This window comes from Panthera pardus, unplaced genomic scaffold (assembly GCF_024362965.1).
Source record: "Panthera pardus isolate Hobbes unplaced genomic scaffold, ASM2436296v1 HiC_scaffold_12, whole genome shotgun sequence".
NCBI lineage: Eukaryota > Metazoa > Chordata > Mammalia > Carnivora > Felidae > Panthera > Panthera pardus.
The window spans coordinates 108,239,581-108,257,672 of record NW_026526677.1 but is presented as its reverse complement, the minus strand read 5'-3'; the positions used below and the strand labels follow the sequence as shown (position 1 = coordinate 108,257,672).

Genomic DNA, 18,092 nt, shown 5'->3' with positions numbered 1-18,092 from the left:
ACAGATTAGAAAGGACTAAAGAAAACTGTTCCAGTTTGCAGATAGCTTGAGTGTCTATGTATAAAGTCCTAAGGAATCTACATTTAATTTAAAATTTTTAACTCCAGAAGTCCTTTTAAATATCATGTTCCTTTACTATTCATTCTTTGAGCTTTTCTGTCTGTTGAATTCATGGAGGAAGTGAATCCACCTGGAGGCATGTCCTACAGCCTTTTTTTGAAGAAGTTGGACTCTTTGCTTCTGAGACTTCTGTTGACGGCTTATACTGTTTTTTTTTTAATCGCTTGCTAGGATAGTATGTGGGATTCTATGAGAATTGGGATCAACTTCTCTGATCTAACATAAATGCCCTAAAACTTGAGCTTTAATCCAAGACAGTTGGCTTTCTCATTTCACCTCTCTGCACCTACCAACTAATAAGAGTAAGGTAACCACTCCTGTGTTCTCTTCTCCACGTTTGTGTGTATTAACTCACAGTTTTACCGTTTAGGTGTTGTATGTCGTGATGAAACTTTGGGAAGCACTGATGTAGAGTTGCATAAATTGATGTCAGATACGATAGGAATCATTTGAACGATCATTTTCTTTACTATCATGTTTGAGGTATTTATATTGTCCTTATTCTTTTGTATTTGATAACTGATTGTAAACTATTTTTGCAGAATTATGTGATATTATACAGTTGAAAAGGCAGATACCCATGGTGTTAGTCTTACTTTACCAGCCAAGGACTTTGTGTTTTTCTCTTTATGGGAAGAAAATCCTGCATTAGCAACTTTGGTTTTCATTGTTTTGGGAGATGATTCTCAATGCATTTCAATGTTTCTGCGTGTCTTAAGAGCAGACACTGGCTGCTTTATTCCTGGCTTTTTTTTTTTTTTTTTTTTTAATGTTTATTTACTTTTTGAGACAGAGAGACAGAGCATGCGTGCGAGACAGGCAGAGAGAAAGAGGGAGACCCAGAATCCAAAGCAGGTTCCAGGCTCTGAGCTGTCAGTACAGAGCCCCACACAGGGCTCGAACTCATGAGCCGTGAGATCATGACCTGAGCTGAAGTTGGACGCTCAACCGACTGAGGCCCCCAGGCGCCCCGTCCTGACTTTTTTTTAAGTACGTGCGTATAGCAGACCTTGGAAGCCAGAGATGATGGCTTCCTCAGAGCAAGGACAGGCTTGCTTGCTGCCCGTTTGTTACAGGTGGCTTGAGATTTCTCTTCTATAATGTAGCTCACTTTTGTATCATGTCCCTTGCCCCTCTTCAGGTTGCCTTTGGGGCTGAGGAATTTATGTAAGAAGGAAGGTCCTGTGGCTATTGTCATTGCTGTGAGAAATAAACTGTCATTTTTCTCGGACCAAGAATATCTTGTCTTCTGCCAACACCCAGGAAACTGGCATTCTGATTCCTTAGGTTTCAAGTAGAATAAAATGTTATCCCCTTGACATGGTTCTTGATGCGCTTGATATATTTTACACGTGTTATTAATCAACCGGCTTTAAAACAAAATAGTAGATTGTGTGTGCCCTGTGTCACATGCTCTGTTAGACCTGCATGGAAGGACGTAGATATTGAAGAGGTGCCACAGCTTGTCTGAGGGCCGGCTGCACATGGTCTGCGGCCTTAAGTTGTTCCTCTCGAAGGCAGTTTACCTAACATAACATTGAATACTGATTGAACACTTTTACTGTTTTGAGTGTAAATTAGTGTAATTTTTAATCTTTTTGTCTGTATGGGATTATTGAAATTTAAATTGTAGCAGGACCTTTAAGTTAAATGCTTTGATAATTTTCTTTTTGATAACATAACTAAAATGTTTTTTTTTTGTTTGTTTTTTAAGAGTTGTTCTCTGTGTACTTCAATCTGTACCTTAAACCTGCACAAGACATTAATAGAATTTTAGTGGCTAGAATAATTCATGCTGTGGCCAGAGGGTGCTGTTCGCAAACTGATGGATTGAATTCCAAATTGTTGGATTTCTTTTCCAAAGCGATTCATCATGCAAGGTAATCTAGTCTCGTTTTGTTCTGTATTGGAAATCTGTTTGATCTTTTTGCAAGTATATCTTTTATTTTCAGTGCGTGTGTGTGTGTGTGTGTGTGTGTGTTTTAATGTGTATTTATTTTGAGAGAGAGGGCAAGAGGGGAGGGACAGAGACAGAAAACCTTAAGCAGGTGCCATGCTATCAACCCAGAGCCCGACGTGGGGCTCAGACTCATGAACTGTGAGATCATGACCTGAGCTGAAATCGAGAGTCAAACGTTTAACTGGCTGAGCCACCCAGGTGCTCTGCAAGTCTGTCTTTTAGATCTAGCATCTGAAAATGTTACCAATTAAAAAAACAAAAACAAAAACATCGGCCCATTGTAGTAGAATTAGTAGATTCCTAAAGAAAGTATCACTCCAGCTATTCTTGAATATCCAAAGGCAGAACATGAAAATGATGTTTTTAGATGGGAGATCAGTGCTGCTTTATTAAAAAAGATAAATATCCTCTTAAGTAGTTTGATTTTCCCCATTTTTGAGAATAGATGTACTAAGAAAAAATGAACTCGTGTATTTTGGAAGTATCAATATCTTACGTTTGTGCTGCATTAGTCTATAATATGAAACATTGTATACATGGTGTTTGAGCAGCAGAGAGAGCTGGTGTCCTAGCACCAGATAATGTTGTTGCTGCCTGTAGTCCCACTAGGATTTGTTTCCTGAATAGTTCTGAAACTAAGGCTATTGTTATTTGAAGATTAGATACTTTTTTCTTTCCAGCGTGCAACTTCATAACTGTCTTCAGTGTTCATTGTCTTCCCTGTTAAGCGGAGTGTGTTTATTTTCTGTGACAGACAAGAGAAGAGCTCTGCAGGTCTAAACCACATCTTAGCAGCATTTGTTATCTTCCTCAAGACGTTGGCTGTTAACTTTCGAATTTGCGTGTGTCAGTTAGGAGATGAAGTTCTTCCTACCTTGCTTTATATTTGGACTCAACACAGACTTAATGATTGTTTAAAAGAAGTGATTATTGAATTATTTCAGCTGCAAATTTATATCCGTCATCCAAAGGGAGCTAAAACCCAAGAGAAAGGTAATAAAAGGCAGTTTTTGCTGTTTTGAATTTACTTCCTCATCGAAATGTAGGGGCTTAAGTATGAAAATTGTATTTTGTAGGAGGTTATGACCTTCTTATGGATTACTGTGCTTGATAATGGTATTAGTCACAGGGATATTTCTCACACTTTTTTGAGAATTTGAAGTTGTGGTAGCAAGTCATATTGTGCCGTTTGTTTAGTACATTGCTAGGCATCACGAGGAAACACAAATATGACGTGATGTCCCCTCTGGGAGCTGATGATGCAGCAGTTAGGTGCTAAAAGGTATTTCTCATACTATAGCGTAAAAGAGTTCAGAGAAGGCAGGGTCTTGTTTATTTACATGTGGCTTTTATTGGGAGGTAGAAAAGATAAATATGGACCCAAAGCAGTCAGATTAGTCAGTTCCTCAGGGAGATGTGTACATGCTGCTTTAAACCTCATACTTGATCCAGGCCCCTGTTTGCTGGGAATACCAGAAATGAATGATTTCTCCTCTTTGATACCTTTACCTTCGTTTTTCATCAAGAGAGTATTGCTGGTTAATACATATCGCATATTTGAAAGCAGCTAGGATAGTAGATCTTAAAAGTTCTCATCACAAGGAAGAAGCTTTTTTTTTTTTTTTTTTTTTTTTTGTTATGTAAGGTGTGTTAACTAGACTTAACTGTGGTCATTTCACAAGGTTATACAAATACTGAATAATTACGTTGTACACATGAAACTAACGTTGCATGTCAATTACACCTTCATAGAAAGAGTACTGCTGGGATGGTTTCGCTTCATTCAGTAGAAGGGAACTTTATTGGGCGGAACAGGAACTGAACGAGTTCCCCCATGCTCAGGCTGTGTTTACCTTTGGCCTTGTACTGGCCTTTGGTTGAATTCATCATGGCGAGCGTAATGACTGTGTTAGGAAATCATGCTACACTGAGTAATAGCAGCTAAAATGGAGGAAAACAGTTATAGCCAATTTTTTTCAAAAGTAGCAATGTTTAATGGGCTCTTCTAGTATGTGTAGTTAGAGTATTTGTGGCCCGAGAAACTACTGAAGCCAAAGAATGGCGGATTCTCTTAGTTTGTCATCTTTCACACAGCTTTCACCAGGATGAAGATCAGGCTTAATTTATGGGACGGCATGATATGTTTAGGATTTTAGTTAATGGTATATTTAGGATGAAAATTGACAGGATGGTGAGTTTGCCAGAAACACTAACGTAGTGTTAGACTGCGTCAGTAGATTTTATGGTTCTTTGTGGGGAGTAACAGCTCCTTTGTTACCCATCGGGTCAGATGACAGTGGGAGTATTCTGTCTACCAGATTTTGGACAGTCACCATTTGAAGAGAGATCTAGTAGACTGGAGTGTGTTTAGGGAAAGGTGACCAGAGTAATGAGAAGTCTGGGTAACATGTCATTTGTACACCAGTTAAAGGAACTGGTAACATTTTTCTCTAAATGATGTAGTGAGAACTTGGTCCTCATGTAAATGACAGAGCCTGTTAATTACATTTGCCTCAGGGTAGAGACACAGTTAAAGTTCGATTGAGATTTTCATTGAGTTGATCAGAGAAAAATCAGACTATTGAAGAATTTTATAGGAAACACAGGTAAGCTGAGCATGAAGCGGACACTTAGAAAGTAGAGTTTGGCAAGGATATTGTCACAAGAGGCATTAGTACTGAGTGGGCAGTTGGCCCAGTTTCCGCCTCAGTAGCTGAATGGTTTTGTGGGAGGTGGTGGGGCAAATGGAGTGTGTATGTACATTATATTCTCTTTTTTTGAATTACAGGTGCTTATGAATCAAATAAATGGAAAAGTATCTTATACAACTTATATGATCTGCTGATTAATGAGATAAGTCATATAGGAAGCAGAGGGAAATACTCTTCAGGATCCCGTAATGTTGCTGTCAAGGAAAACTTGATTGACCTGATGGCAGATATTTGTCACCAGGTACAGTTGGTTGCAATTTTCCATTAATTTCCTTTTATTTGGTGTTTTTTTTTTTTTTTTTTTTTTTTTTAGAGATAGAGGATCTTAAGCAGGCTCCAGCGTGGAGCCTGATGCGGGTCTCCATCTCACGACTTGTGAGGTCTTGACCTGAGCCAAAATCTAGTTGGATGCTTAACCAACTGAGCCACCCAGGTGCCCTTTACTGGACTTTCCAAATGTGCGTTCTGATAGGAAACCTTGTCAAATTATTTTGTATATGTAGCTTTTCTGTTCAAAATACTGTAAATATTTGGAATTAATCTTCTGACTTAAAAAATAACTATTTTGCACATATGAACTTAGTAAAAACTAGGGATGAACTCTTCATTCTTAGAAGGTTGTCTGTAGAAAATCAGATTATGTTTCTTGTTTAAAATTTTCTTTTTCTACTGAGTTAGAAATCACATAGCATACAAGTACACAATTGAGTGGTTTTCAGTATTTTCACTATATTGTGCAAGCATCACCACTGTGTGATTCCAGAATATTTCCACTACTCCCCAAACAGACTCTGTACCTGTTAGCAGTCAGTCCCAGTGCCCAGCTTTTTTCAGTTTTTAGCAGCTAACCACTAAGCTCCTTTCTGTCTCTAAAGATTTGCTATTTTGGACATTTCATGTAAATGAAATAGAAACACAACTGTAAACTATGTGGAAACAACTTGTAGTCTTTCCTCCATGTTGTGCTAGGAACTAGTGGTTCATTCCTTTTTATTGCCTGATAATGTTTAGTAGTGTGGGTATTTTACATTTTGTTTGCCCGTTCATCAGTTGATGGCAGTTTTTTTTTTTTTTAATGGTTTTTTTTTTTTTTTAATTTTTTTTTTTTTTAACATTTTATTTATTTTTGAGACAGAGAGAGACAGAGCATGAACGGGGGAGGGGCAGAGAGAGAGGGAGACACAGAATCGGAAGCAGGCTCCAGGCTCTGAGCCATCAGCCCAGAGCCCGACGCGGGGCTCGAACTCACGGACCGCGAGATCGTGACCTGAGCCAAAGTCAGACGCTTAACCGACTGAGCCACCCAGGCGCCCCTTTAATGTTTTTATTTTATGTTTGAGAGAGAGAGAGAGGGACTGAGTGTGAGTGGGGGAGGGGCAGAGAGAGAAAGACACAGAATCTGAAGCAGGCTCTAGGCCCTGAGCTGTCAGCACAGAGCCCAACGTGGGGCTCGAACCCACAAACTGCGAGATCATGACCTGAGCCAAAGTCGGATGCTTCACCGACTGAACCACCCAAGTGCCCCTATGGCTTAATGTTTCTTAAGTAAAACTTTTTCCCAGAAATTTGATTAACATCCTGGGTAATTTCATTTGTCAGATATTTTCTTAATGCTAAACTTAAAATACTTTTTTTTAATTAAAAAAGCTTTTTTAAATTTAATCCCATTGAAAATACAGATTTTTGCTTGGTAATATGTGCTTCCTGGAGAGCTGTTACAGTCCTGTAAAATGTTTGTTCATTACTATGTTATCATACTTATATATTTCCATAATTTACTACTTTTGCTCTATGACTTTGCTGTGTCTAATTTGAGGAGGAACATTTTTTCCCTCATGAACTATTAGAAAACAGGAACAGTGTAAAAAAACAAAAAAAGTAAGTTGTCTTTTTGTTATTTTACAGGTTTTTAATGAAGATACCAGATCTTTGGAGATTTCTCAATCTTACGCTATCACACAAAGAGAACTTAATGATTACGGTGCAACTTGCAAAAAGAGGAAAATAGAATTAGGCTGGGACGTAATAAAAGATCATCTTCAGAAGTCACAGAATGATTTTGATCTTGTGCCTTGGTAAAATGTTACCTTTTTCAGTGTCATCCTGGTCTCATTTAGTTTTTCTTATGAGACCTCTACTACGACAGCCTGGCCATAACTAGGTCATCTGTCCACTCCTAAACCAGTCATTGGCAGAGGGGAAGGTGGTTGCTGGGACGTGTTGAGGTCCACCACCGTGGCTCATGTGCTGGAGCCGGGGCCACGGCCTTAGCAAAGGAGATGGGGGGACAGCAGCCTGGGAGACAGTCATGTGTGGCTCGTGGAATTTCCTGAGTTGTGCATCTCAACATAGACATTTTAGCAGGTACAGCACCTGCTAGTAAAAGTAGCTTGGGAAGAAATTAAAGATGGCATTCAGAAATCACAGAATAATTTGGACCTCTTGCCACAATAAAAGGTTGTCTTTTTAAAATTTTGCTGGGTACAGCATACACAGTTACTTAAATGATTAAATTGTTGACTTCTGTGATAACATAAAATACTAGGTTTGGTAGGAGTCTTTAGAATTCATCCAGTCCACCCTGTTCGTTTTATCAAACTGAGGAAGGTTCCGCAGCTTGGACAAGGACACTTAGAAATTTGTAGGTGACAGTCAAGCTTCTGTGATCCCTGCCTCCGTTTTCCCCATGTTGATGTAATAGTTAAATATAATTGCGTTGTGGGGGAAAGCGTCTTGATTTAGATACCTAGTGTTTGAGCTCATGTTTGTTTTATATAGTGGAGAATCCCTATTTCAGATTCTTCAATTTGTTCATTTCCTGCAGGGTTATTTATTGAATACTTGCTTTGTGCCAAGCATTATAGATGCAAGGATGAATAAGATAAAGTTCTTCTTCTTGAGCAGGATGCATTCTAAGAATTCACAGCAAATATTTTTTGACTTAACCAACATCTAGGAAGAATAGTTGTTTGGCTTTTTTGTTCTTGTTTTAGAGGAATAGTCTTCGTGGCTAAAGAGCAAGGATGGGTGTGATAATTCAGAAGTAGAAAATTGGGTCATTTAGGGGCGTCTAGGTGGCTCAGTCAGTTAAACATCTGACTCTTGATTTCGGCTCAGGTCATGATCTTACAATTCGTGAGACTGAGCCCCACATCAGGCTCTGCACCGACAGTATGGAGCCTGCTTGGGATTCTCTCTCTCTCTTTCTCTCTGCCCCTCCCTTGCTTGCTCTCTTGCTCAAAATAAATAAATTTTATTAAAAAAAAAATTGGAGCATCTGGGTGGCTCCATCAGTTGGGCTTTCAACTTTGGCTCAGGTCATGATCTCATTGTCCGTGGGGTTCGAGCCTCACTTCGGGCTTTGCTCTGACAGCATGGAGCCTACTTTGGATTCTCTGACTCTCTCTCTCTCTGCCCCTCTGCCACTTGTGTGCTCTCTCTCTCTCTTTCAAAAATAAACATTAAAAAATTAGCAAAAAAAATATGGGGCGCCTGGGTGGCTTGGTCGGTTAAGCGTCCGACTTCGGCTCAGGTCATGATCTCACGGCCCGTGAGTTCGAGCCCTGCGTCGGGCTCTGTGCTGACCACTCAGAGCCTGCAGCCTGTTTCAGATTCTGTGTCTCCCTCTCTCTCTGCCCCTCCCCTGTTCATGCTCTGTCTTTCTCTGGCTCAAAAACAAATGTTGAAAAAAAAAATTTAAAAAAAAAATTAACAAAAAAATAAATAAAAGAAAGTTGATAATTTACTTTTTATTTATTTTTAAGTAGGCTTCAGTGTGGGGCTCACACTCCCAGCCCTGAGATCAAAAGTTGCATGCTCTACCTACGGAGCCAGTCAGGTGCACTTACCTTTAGTTACTCCTCAGAATTTTTGTGTAAGGGAAATATGACAGCTCCCCTACCTGGCCAAAAAGTTGTCATTCTTCCTGCCACTTTAGGAAGTAGGGCTTAATAAATACTAAGAGCCTTTTATTTGGAGAGTAGTATGGAAAGTAATGATGGTGATTCTTTAGGATATTGTAAAGGTGCTATGTCTGTAGATTTATTTTCTGTTAGCTTGTTAATAGACTTGAATCATTTTCAAATTAATTACACTTTTTTCTTTTAGGTTACAGATTGCAACCCAATTAATATCAAAATATCCTTCCAGTTTACCTAACTATGAGTTGTCACCATTACTGATGATACTGTACCAGCTTCTGCCTCAGCAGCGACATGGGGAGCGCACGCCGTACGTGTTACGGTGCCTTGTGGAGCTTGCATCGTGTCAAGGCAAGAAATCAGACCTGGAAAGCTCACAGAAATCAGATTTATTGAAACTCTGGACTAAAATTTGGTCTATTACTTTTCGCGGTATAAGTTCTGAACGAATACAAGCTGAAAACTTTGGCTTACTTGGAGCTATAATTCAAGGTGGTTTAATTGAGGTTGATAGAGAATTCTGGAAGTTATTTACTGGGTCAGCCTGCAGACCTTCATGGTAGGTTGATTTATGTATTGTATTAGATTTTTATATATACATATACTTCTTTTTTTCCCCTCTGGTTTTTGTAGTTTTTCACTTCAGTTAAAAATATGTTAAATTCTGGGGGTGCCTGGGTGGCTCAGTCGGTTGGGCATCTGACTTCGGCTCAGGTCATGATCTCCCTGTTCCCGAGTTCGAGCCTGGCTTCAGGCTCTGTGCTGACAGTTCGGAGCCTGGAGCCTGCTTCAGACTCTGTGTCTCCCCGCTCTCTACTCCTCTCCCACTCATGCTGTGTCTGTGTCTCTCAAAAATAAACATTTAAAAAAAAAAAACCAAAGAGATTCAAATTGTTCTTGAGGGAAAGAATGTGGACAGGAGATGGTAACTTAAAATTGGTGCATTGCTGCTTTTCCTGCAAGAATATATAGGTAGCATTTATAGTCTCCTCTTGCAGTGCTTTTCTCCCATTGTTGACTCTCCTATTCTGTCACTCAAGGGTGGGGAACGCTTTGTCATTCTTTCATCACATTTAATCTAATTTTGGTTATTCTCGTGATGGCACTTACTGCAGAAAGAAAACATATAACTATTAGGACTGGGCCCGGGGTAGTGGTGGGGGGAAAGCTTATTTTTAACAACAGCACCCTCTGTTTTGTTGTAGTTCTGCAGTGTGCTGCTTGACTTTGGCCCTGACCATCTGCGTTGTTCCAGAAACAATAAAGACAGGAGTGGAGCAGAATACATGTGAAGTAAATAGAAGTTTTTCGTTAAAGGAATTGATAATGAAATGGCTCTTATTCTATCAGTTAGAGGATGACTTTGAAGACAGTACCGAGCCGCCCCCAGTTCTTCACAGGTGATTTGAATTCATTAGCATCCAGCTCCTTTTTGTATGGGGAGGTACCGGAGGCTTGTGCTTGTTTGATACTCGATGGCTTGTCGCACAGTGGTAATGTGGGGTTTCTGAGACCTTACCCCAGATATTAAACAGTCCCTTTGTTTTTCCAGTGTTCTGTGTCTTTGTGCTTGGATGTCTTCATGTCCTTTTACTTTGTTTTTATCTCTGCTGAGACAGAACACAGGGGGATGTGCCTGAATAATACGAATTATAATTCTTTGAGCACTTCCGTGTTCCTTTGTGATTTTCTGTGAGTAGGTTCATCCGCATGTATGTCTGATGCAGCCGTATCCCGGAATCAGAACGGGAGTATCTTGTGCGTGACGGGTGTTAAATTAATGGGGGGAGGAAACTGGAGACAGTCAAAATGGGGCTTAAGCCCCAGAACGGGGAGCAGCTTGACCCTGTAACCTTTCCACAGCTGGTGGTCAGGACTGAAGGAGTAGAGGATGGGATTTTCTGGGTCCTAGTGCTTTTGTTTTAATTTCACAATCTGTTTCAGATACAATTTTTAAAAATTAGATGAGTCTGCTGCCAGGAAGTATTGAAAATTATAGTAACATAAAATAAACGTATGCTTCTTAATTCTTGTTTTAGATGTTAAAAAATTCAGTAACGATGAAAGAAAGTGATGTCAAGATTTACAACCAAACATGGATATTTAAGTATAAACAATGCATTCAATGGGTGTTGGTCTTCTAAGTGAAGATTTTTTTTTAATTTTCCTTTGTAGTAATTTTCCTCATCTTGCACTGGAGAAAATTCTTGTGAGTCTCACTATGAAAAACTCTAAAGCTGCAATGAATTTTTTCCAAAGAGTGCCAGAATGGTATGTTATCTAATAGAGTTCTGTATTCGTTTAAGCTATGGCTGTTAATTACAAAGATGATAATTTTAGCAGGGTAGTAGCTACATCTTAAAAATTATGAACTAAGTTGATCAATTAAAGAAAATTCCATCTCTGAGCCAGGGAAAAAGCTGCTTTTAATTCAGTGATAGTCATCTGCGTTCTATAATTTTAGATCCTGTCGACTGGTTTTTAACGCCGTGTAGTATAGCGTGGCAACTCATGCCAATGGAAGAAATAGAATAGTTGTCATGGGTGGTTAAGACATGAGTTTTTTAAAGATGTGACCCATTTTTGTGTGCCATGTAAAATCTGTTCGTTTTAAAATTAATGGTAATGGAGGATAGGTCAAAGTAAAAATAAGTCTAAAAACCTCATTTTAGTTGATTGACTCAAGAGGCCCCTGTTTGTCACTGTGGCGGAAAATGACTCACTAGTATTAAGATTCCTGATCTCCCTTGAGAGGGCATAGCATGAAAAACTCCTCCATTTTGGAGAAATCAAAGCGGAAAAAAGGAAAGTGTTTTCAGATAATGTTTATCTTAGTGTTTGTACCTGGTGCTATTAATGTTTTCTTTTTAATGTTTTTGACTTTGCCTTTGAAATTATAACCTATGTGTCTTTCATCCATGTGTTAGTGGAATTTGCTATTGCAAAATGAAAGCTGGTACACGAGTGTAGCCATTCCAAAGCCGAGAAGCCTTTAAAAAGACTAATCCGTTAATTGTGTAAGCAGTCTGTAAAGTAGATGCTAAGTTAAAGTTTTCATTTATGATATATTGCTGCTGCGTGGAGGTGAAGCAGTTAGTCACTTGATTGTACATTTAAGGTCTTACTCTCTTGAAGTGAACAACACCACAAAGATGCAGAGGAGTCTTCGTTCTCAGAAATTGAAGAACTGTTTCTTCAGACAACTTTCGACAAGATGGATTTCTTAACCATTGTGAAGGAATGTCCCATAGAAAAGCTCCAGTCCAGTGGAGGCATTTCTGTCCACCAGAACCTCAAGGAATCACTGGATCGCTATCTTCTGGGGTTATCAGAACAGCTTCTAAATAACTACTCCTTTGAGGTGAGATTTTCAGAAGAACTAAAGCCTACATCTGACTCAACTTTGGTGGACTGTTAGGAAGGAGAAACAGGCAGAAGGGGCCCTGAGGATGGTGACAGGCTTAATTAAAAAAAGCATAGTGACAGTACATGCGTACAAATAGGGAAGACTTACTACAAGAGCAGAAAGACCCAAGAAGAATAATTTGTGTTTCTTTTGTACCAGGAGTTCCAGTAGATGTTAAAGAAGTAGAATTCTTTGTGTGGGTGCGTGGGGAACAATAATGGTTTGGAGCATAGGGATTATATGATGAGAAAGAACCTCTCAACTGAGAGGAGGGAGAGGTTACAATAACAGACAAGAACATCATTTAAACTGATCTAAAAGATCTTGGTGACACTTGAAGAGGGAGAAGTGTTAATAAAATGTAATAAATGATCTAGCAATCACCCATAGTTTAGAGGTCACTCGTAATTTCTCATAAATCATTTTCTTCACTGTCTTAAGATCACACATTCTCTTGGGGCGCCTGGGTGGCTCAGTTGGTTAAGTGTTCGTCTCTTGATTTTGGCTCAGGTCATGATCTCGTGGTGAGATTGAGCCCCGCGTTGGGTGTTGGGCTCCACGCTAGCAATGGAGCCTGCTTGAGATTCTCTCTCTCTCTCTCTCTCTCTCTCTCTCTCTCTCTCTCTCTCTCTCTTTTTCTTTCTCTCTTTCTCAAAGAAAAAAAAAGATCACAAATTTTCTTTGTGTGTACCATTCTCTTGCTGAAACTCCCGTTATTTTTGACGTGAAATAAATATCTTTCTACCCATTTTTGTGTGTTCAAAATCATCCACATGTCAAAATCCTGCTAAAGCCTTTTTTAGATAATCTCAGCCATAATAATTCATCTTTTGATTTTCACAGTACTTAGTATTTCTCAAAAAAAATTTTTTTAATGTTTTATTTTTGAGAGAGAGCGTGAGTGGGGGAAGAGAGAGGGAGACAGAATCTGAAGCAGGCTGCAGGCTCTGAGCTGTCAGCATAGAGCTTGATGTGGGGGCTTGAACTCGAGGACCAAGATATCATGACCTGAGCCAAAGTTGGATGCTCAACCGACTGAGCCACCCGGGCGCCCCTACTATTTCTTTTTAAAGTAACTCTTAGTATATTCCTTGTCCCATGGATATTTGTGTGTATGTTTTATACGCAGATGTTTCAGGCCATGCTGTAAATCTCCTTGAAGGACATCTGTATTTTTGTTAATCTTTGGATCTTCCACAATGCCTTGTTATATTGTAAATGGTGAAATATTTGTTGAATAAAATAAAATCTGCAAGTTAGAGGAGTGAATTCGGTAGCCAGGGATGATGACCCACAGAACCAGAGAAGAGATAGTGTGTCTGTTTCATATGTCTTATCCTTAGTTACTGACATTCTGCTAGATCACGCTTGTAACCATTTTCGTGACAAAGTAATACAGTCTTCTGTGTTTTCCCCTAAAATGACATTCCCTACAATATAGGAACAGAGCAATCTGGAAATGTTATTTTTCTGTGTAGCCATTGCAGATTTGTAAATAATTGTGTAAATTTGGCTGAGTGATAGCTACTTGCAAAATTTGTGCTAGTTTCTAGAGTCTAAAAAGCTGAGTAAGTCGGGGTTCTTATCTTTCTGAAGCTCAAAATGTCATTTTAATATCTCTTTATATGAATCTGATTTCTACTCCTATTCAAAGAGTTATAGACTTTTATTTGTGTATTATTTTTTTTCTTTCCACTGTACCTCAAATATTAAGGGCCTTTGTGTACAGTACATTGTGCTACTGTAAGAGGAGATAGATGCCTAACTTGGCCATTAGGAGATAGTTTTGTTTTTCCCAAGATTTCTACTTATCACAACTCCGCAGGGATCTCTTAGATGTTTTTAGAGATAATCACAATTATGCCACTATTAAATCAGTTAACTAGTTTCTTAATGTGTACCTAAGATTTGTTCCTACAAAAGATAACTGTGGTACTCAAAATTATTTGTGAAACGTGTATATTTTTTCTTTCTTGTTTCACTTGAAGTCTACAGATGCAGAAACGCTTATCCGATGTTCAAGTCTTGTGGTGGGTGTTCTTGGCTGCTATTGTTACATGGGTGTAATAGCTGAAGAGGAAGCATATAAATCAGAGTTGTTCCAGAAAGCCAAGGTATGAGAATTCATTCTGTTCACATTCTGGATAAATATGAGTGCAATGTATTCCTGGGGAAATTGGTATATTTGCTTGAGAAAACATAAAAACTTCTACATAGGGTAACCTTTTCTCTTTGGTTTATGCTGTCTGAGAGAAATGGAACTATCCATCCTTCCTTAAAACTTGATTTTAACCCAACTATACGTAGAGTAATTGAAATAGTATCACATTAACACTTAATCTTGTTAAAGAAAAATACTGACTTGTATGGGCACTTTTAAACGTTTTTTTCTGTGATCAGTTATCCTAAAGAATCCTTGACTGAGTGTTAAGCAGTTTTGCTGGACACATGAAACTTACTTTCATCTCTGAGTCCTGTTCTGTCAGCGTGTGGTTTGTAAGGAGAACAGAGTATACGTTAAGTCATTAAAAACACTGTTAATTGTTACTATGACTTTTAATTGCTCTGGATAGCCAAGTATAACTTAAGAACACTAATTTTATTTCTTAAGTAGACTTTGAAGAGCAATCCCTAAACTGTCATTTTAACTAGAGTTTGGATTTTTTCTTCTTTTATCAATAGTCTCTCATGCAGTGTGCCGGAGAAAGTATCACTGTGTTTAAAAATAAGCCCCATGAAGAATCTAGGATTGTCTCGCTGAGAAATTTGATGCATCTCTGTACACGTTGCTTGTCTAACTGTACCAGGGTAAGGTGTTCTTACTTCACTATGTGGTCACTCAGCGTGGTGGATAACTGGGTGCTGGTGGTACCGTTTTTTGGTCCATTTGTAATTTACAATTAAATGGAATGTAAATAAAGGTAGCATCCACAGGAATAAAGCAACAGGTGATCTGAGTTTCTCAGGAACGAATTTCATCATTTCAGGAAGGTTTCTGGGATTACCACTTTTATAGACAACTCCAGAGGCAACTCTTTTATGGCCAGCGTATTTTCTTTCATTTAGTAAAAACTTGTTGACTGTGGCCATGTGAGGTGCATACCACTGTACCGGGGCTAGTGAGCACCATGAAGATAGAGAACTCCAGCACATGCCTTGTTCTCTTTTGCCCAGATAGTCTTGTAGAACCCTGGGCACAAAGAGTGTTGCTCTGTGTCATCTTTGTTTCGATTTGGAGTAGGCCTAAGTTGTACCTGAGCCAGGCCAGAGTGTCAGTCACAGTTGCAAAGCAAGTTTTTCGAAAGCCAATGATAACTACATGGCTACATAACAATATTACCAGCACATATTTTTAATTTTATAATGTGTTTTTCTTTTTGTTTTAACTAAAAAAACATAATGTGTTTTTCTGTAAATGGGGAAGGAGAGAAATGGAAGTATGAATTCAAACTTACAGTTATCACTTGTGTTTAGGGTCAGTAGTCAGTATTTTACTTTAATGTTTATACACAATATACTTAAATGTGCTGTAGTTATTACTCTAAGAAAAGAGGTTAGTGTTGTTGATGCAGTTTATATCTTGGCCCTGATGGTAAACTGATCATCCATGCTTCTCATGATAGAGAATTTCCAGTGTCAAAGAAAATTGGTATTTCATTTAAGATAGAGAAGATATTGTCTGCCAAGAATAAGTTTTTATTTTTTTGCTTGCTTGTGTTTTTGTCTTCATTACAGCCCAGTCCAAGTAAGATTGCATCTGGATTTTTCCTGAGATTGTTGACATCAAAGCTAATGAATGATATTGCAGATATTTGTAGAAGTTTAGTAAGTATGCGTGTTTTACCACCCTGTTTCATTGATTCTTTGATTCTTTTTTCGTTGATACCTCTCTTCGGTAGGTATTCATCTCACGATATATGGCACCTTATGTATTTTTAAATGTGGAAATTGAAGTTATTTGGTTTTGGAGGGGAATATATTCTTTGCTTCTTAATATCAGTACATACTGGTTGGCTTTTAGTTTTTCAGTAATTAGTAATAGACTGAATGATTGTAAAGTAATCATCCAGGCTTACACTTATTTCTATGTAACACTATACCAGAATTCAAAATAATTGTTTATCTTTAAAAATAAAAACAAAAACTGTGTCAGACGAACAACACCTTCTCATCATGGCATTGACTTTTCTTCCATCCATACAAATGGGCTTTTGCTACATGTATTCTTTAGTCTAGAACAGTGCCTGGCACGTACATTACATACTCAAATGTATGTTGAATGAAAAATATTCTGTAATTTGGTCATTTTTCTATGTTGCTACATGCTGCTGTTTTTTATTTATTTATTTATTTTTTAATGTATATTTATTTTTGAGAGACAGAGACAGAGCACGAGCAGGGGAGGGGCAGAGAGAGAGAGGGGGAGACACAGAATCTGGAACAGGCTCCAGGCTCCAAGCTGTCAGCACAGAGCCGGACGCAGGGCTTGAACTCACGAACTGCGAGATCATGACCTGAGCCGAAATCAGATACCCAATTGACTGAGCCACCCAGGCGCTCCTACTTGTTTTTTTAAAGTAGCATTGTATCTCATTATATGGGAATGGTATATATGTATTTTTAGTCCATCTGACCTTAGCATTAGATGTCGTTTCTATTTTGTTGTTGTTACGGAGAGTTTTGTGGTAAAGATTCTTGTATTTTTGTCTACTAGTATGTGTGTATATCATGAATGTAGAATAAATTCTAGCAGCGGAATTGCTTGTTTAAAAGGAATGCGAATTTTACTTTTTGATGGATATTGTCAATTTCCTCAAAAAGTCATACCAATTTATACTTTTCCCCATATGTTCATGACATTTCGGTGTTATAAAGCTCATTGTAAGAAATTATTTTTAAGGTTTGCGTATCATTGTTGTATATACATACTACAGTTTATCCATTTTTTATTGTTAGACATTTAATAGAAATAATACTGCAGCATTCATACATGTGAATGTTGAATTGTTTGATTAGGTGAATTTTAACTAAAACATGCTTCTGGAAGAAGCCAATTTAAACATCTTTGTTTTTCTTCTCTGAAGGCATCCTTCAGCAGAAAGCCGTTTGACTATGGAGAAGTGGAATCAGTGGAAGATGATCCTGACGAAAGTCTGATGGAGGCGGAGGATCAGTCATCCATGAGTCTATTCAGTGATTACCCTGCCGGCAGTGTTAGTGATGCTAACGTATCTGGAGAGGGTCAAAATACTATTGGTAAATACGCATTTACTGCTTGGGATTTCTTTTTCCCTTTGTATTGATTTGGCATTACGAAAGGCCTCAGAGATACCAATTTTTTGCCCATTTTATTTTCCCTTCTATGGTCTGCTGGGATTGGTTCCCTTCTGTGTACCTTAGATTTCTCTGATTTTGAATTGAATTTATTAGTTACCTGTGTTATTCTTCATCTAAGGAATTTAAAATAGATTATTTGGAAAACAAAGCAGGAGAGTGAAAACACCCCTGGGGCCATCGCTTTTAACCTTTTTTGTCTTTTTGGAATCAGCATCAACCGTTCACGTGTTTTTTTATGCCTTCATTTCCTTTTAACAACTGTGAGCATTTTTTTTCATTAAGCTTTATTGGTAGTTATACTTAAAAAAAATTTTTTTTAATGTTTATTTTTGAGAGAGAGCAAGAGAGAGAGAGAGAGAGATTTAGAGCAGGGGAGGGACAGAGAGAGAGGGAGACACAGAATCTGAAGCACGATCCGGGCTCTGAACTGTTAGCAGAGAGCCCAATGCGGGGCTCAAACCCACGAACTGTGAGATATGACCTGAGCAGAAATCGGATGCTTAACTGACTGAGCCACCCAAGTGTCCCGATCATTGTACTTTTTAATGGCTTCATTGTATCCAAATTAACATATGTACCATAACTCACGTGACCATTTTTTTTGTCACAAGTGTGGGTTCCTCTCTGTTTCGCTGTAC

At 38.5% G+C, this 18,092-nt stretch overlaps 1 protein-coding gene across 1 annotated transcript in view; it reads left to right on the top strand.

The window, feature by feature from the left end:
• The window catches only part of ATM (ATM serine/threonine kinase), a 131,709-nt gene that overhangs the window by 20,724 nt on the left and 92,893 nt on the right, over positions 1–18,092 (top strand). The window contains 12 exon segments of the mRNA XM_019469253.2: positions 1,835–2,000; positions 2,835–3,073; positions 4,869–5,032; positions 6,697–6,866; positions 8,899–9,270; positions 9,917–10,111; positions 10,887–10,982; positions 11,847–12,072; positions 14,106–14,231; positions 14,800–14,925; positions 15,853–15,942; positions 17,202–17,373. Of these exon segments, the coding sequence (XP_019324798.2) occupies positions 1,835–2,000; positions 2,835–3,073; positions 4,869–5,032; positions 6,697–6,866; positions 8,899–9,270; positions 9,917–10,111; positions 10,887–10,982; positions 11,847–12,072; positions 14,106–14,231; positions 14,800–14,925; positions 15,853–15,942; positions 17,202–17,373 (2,142 nt within the window).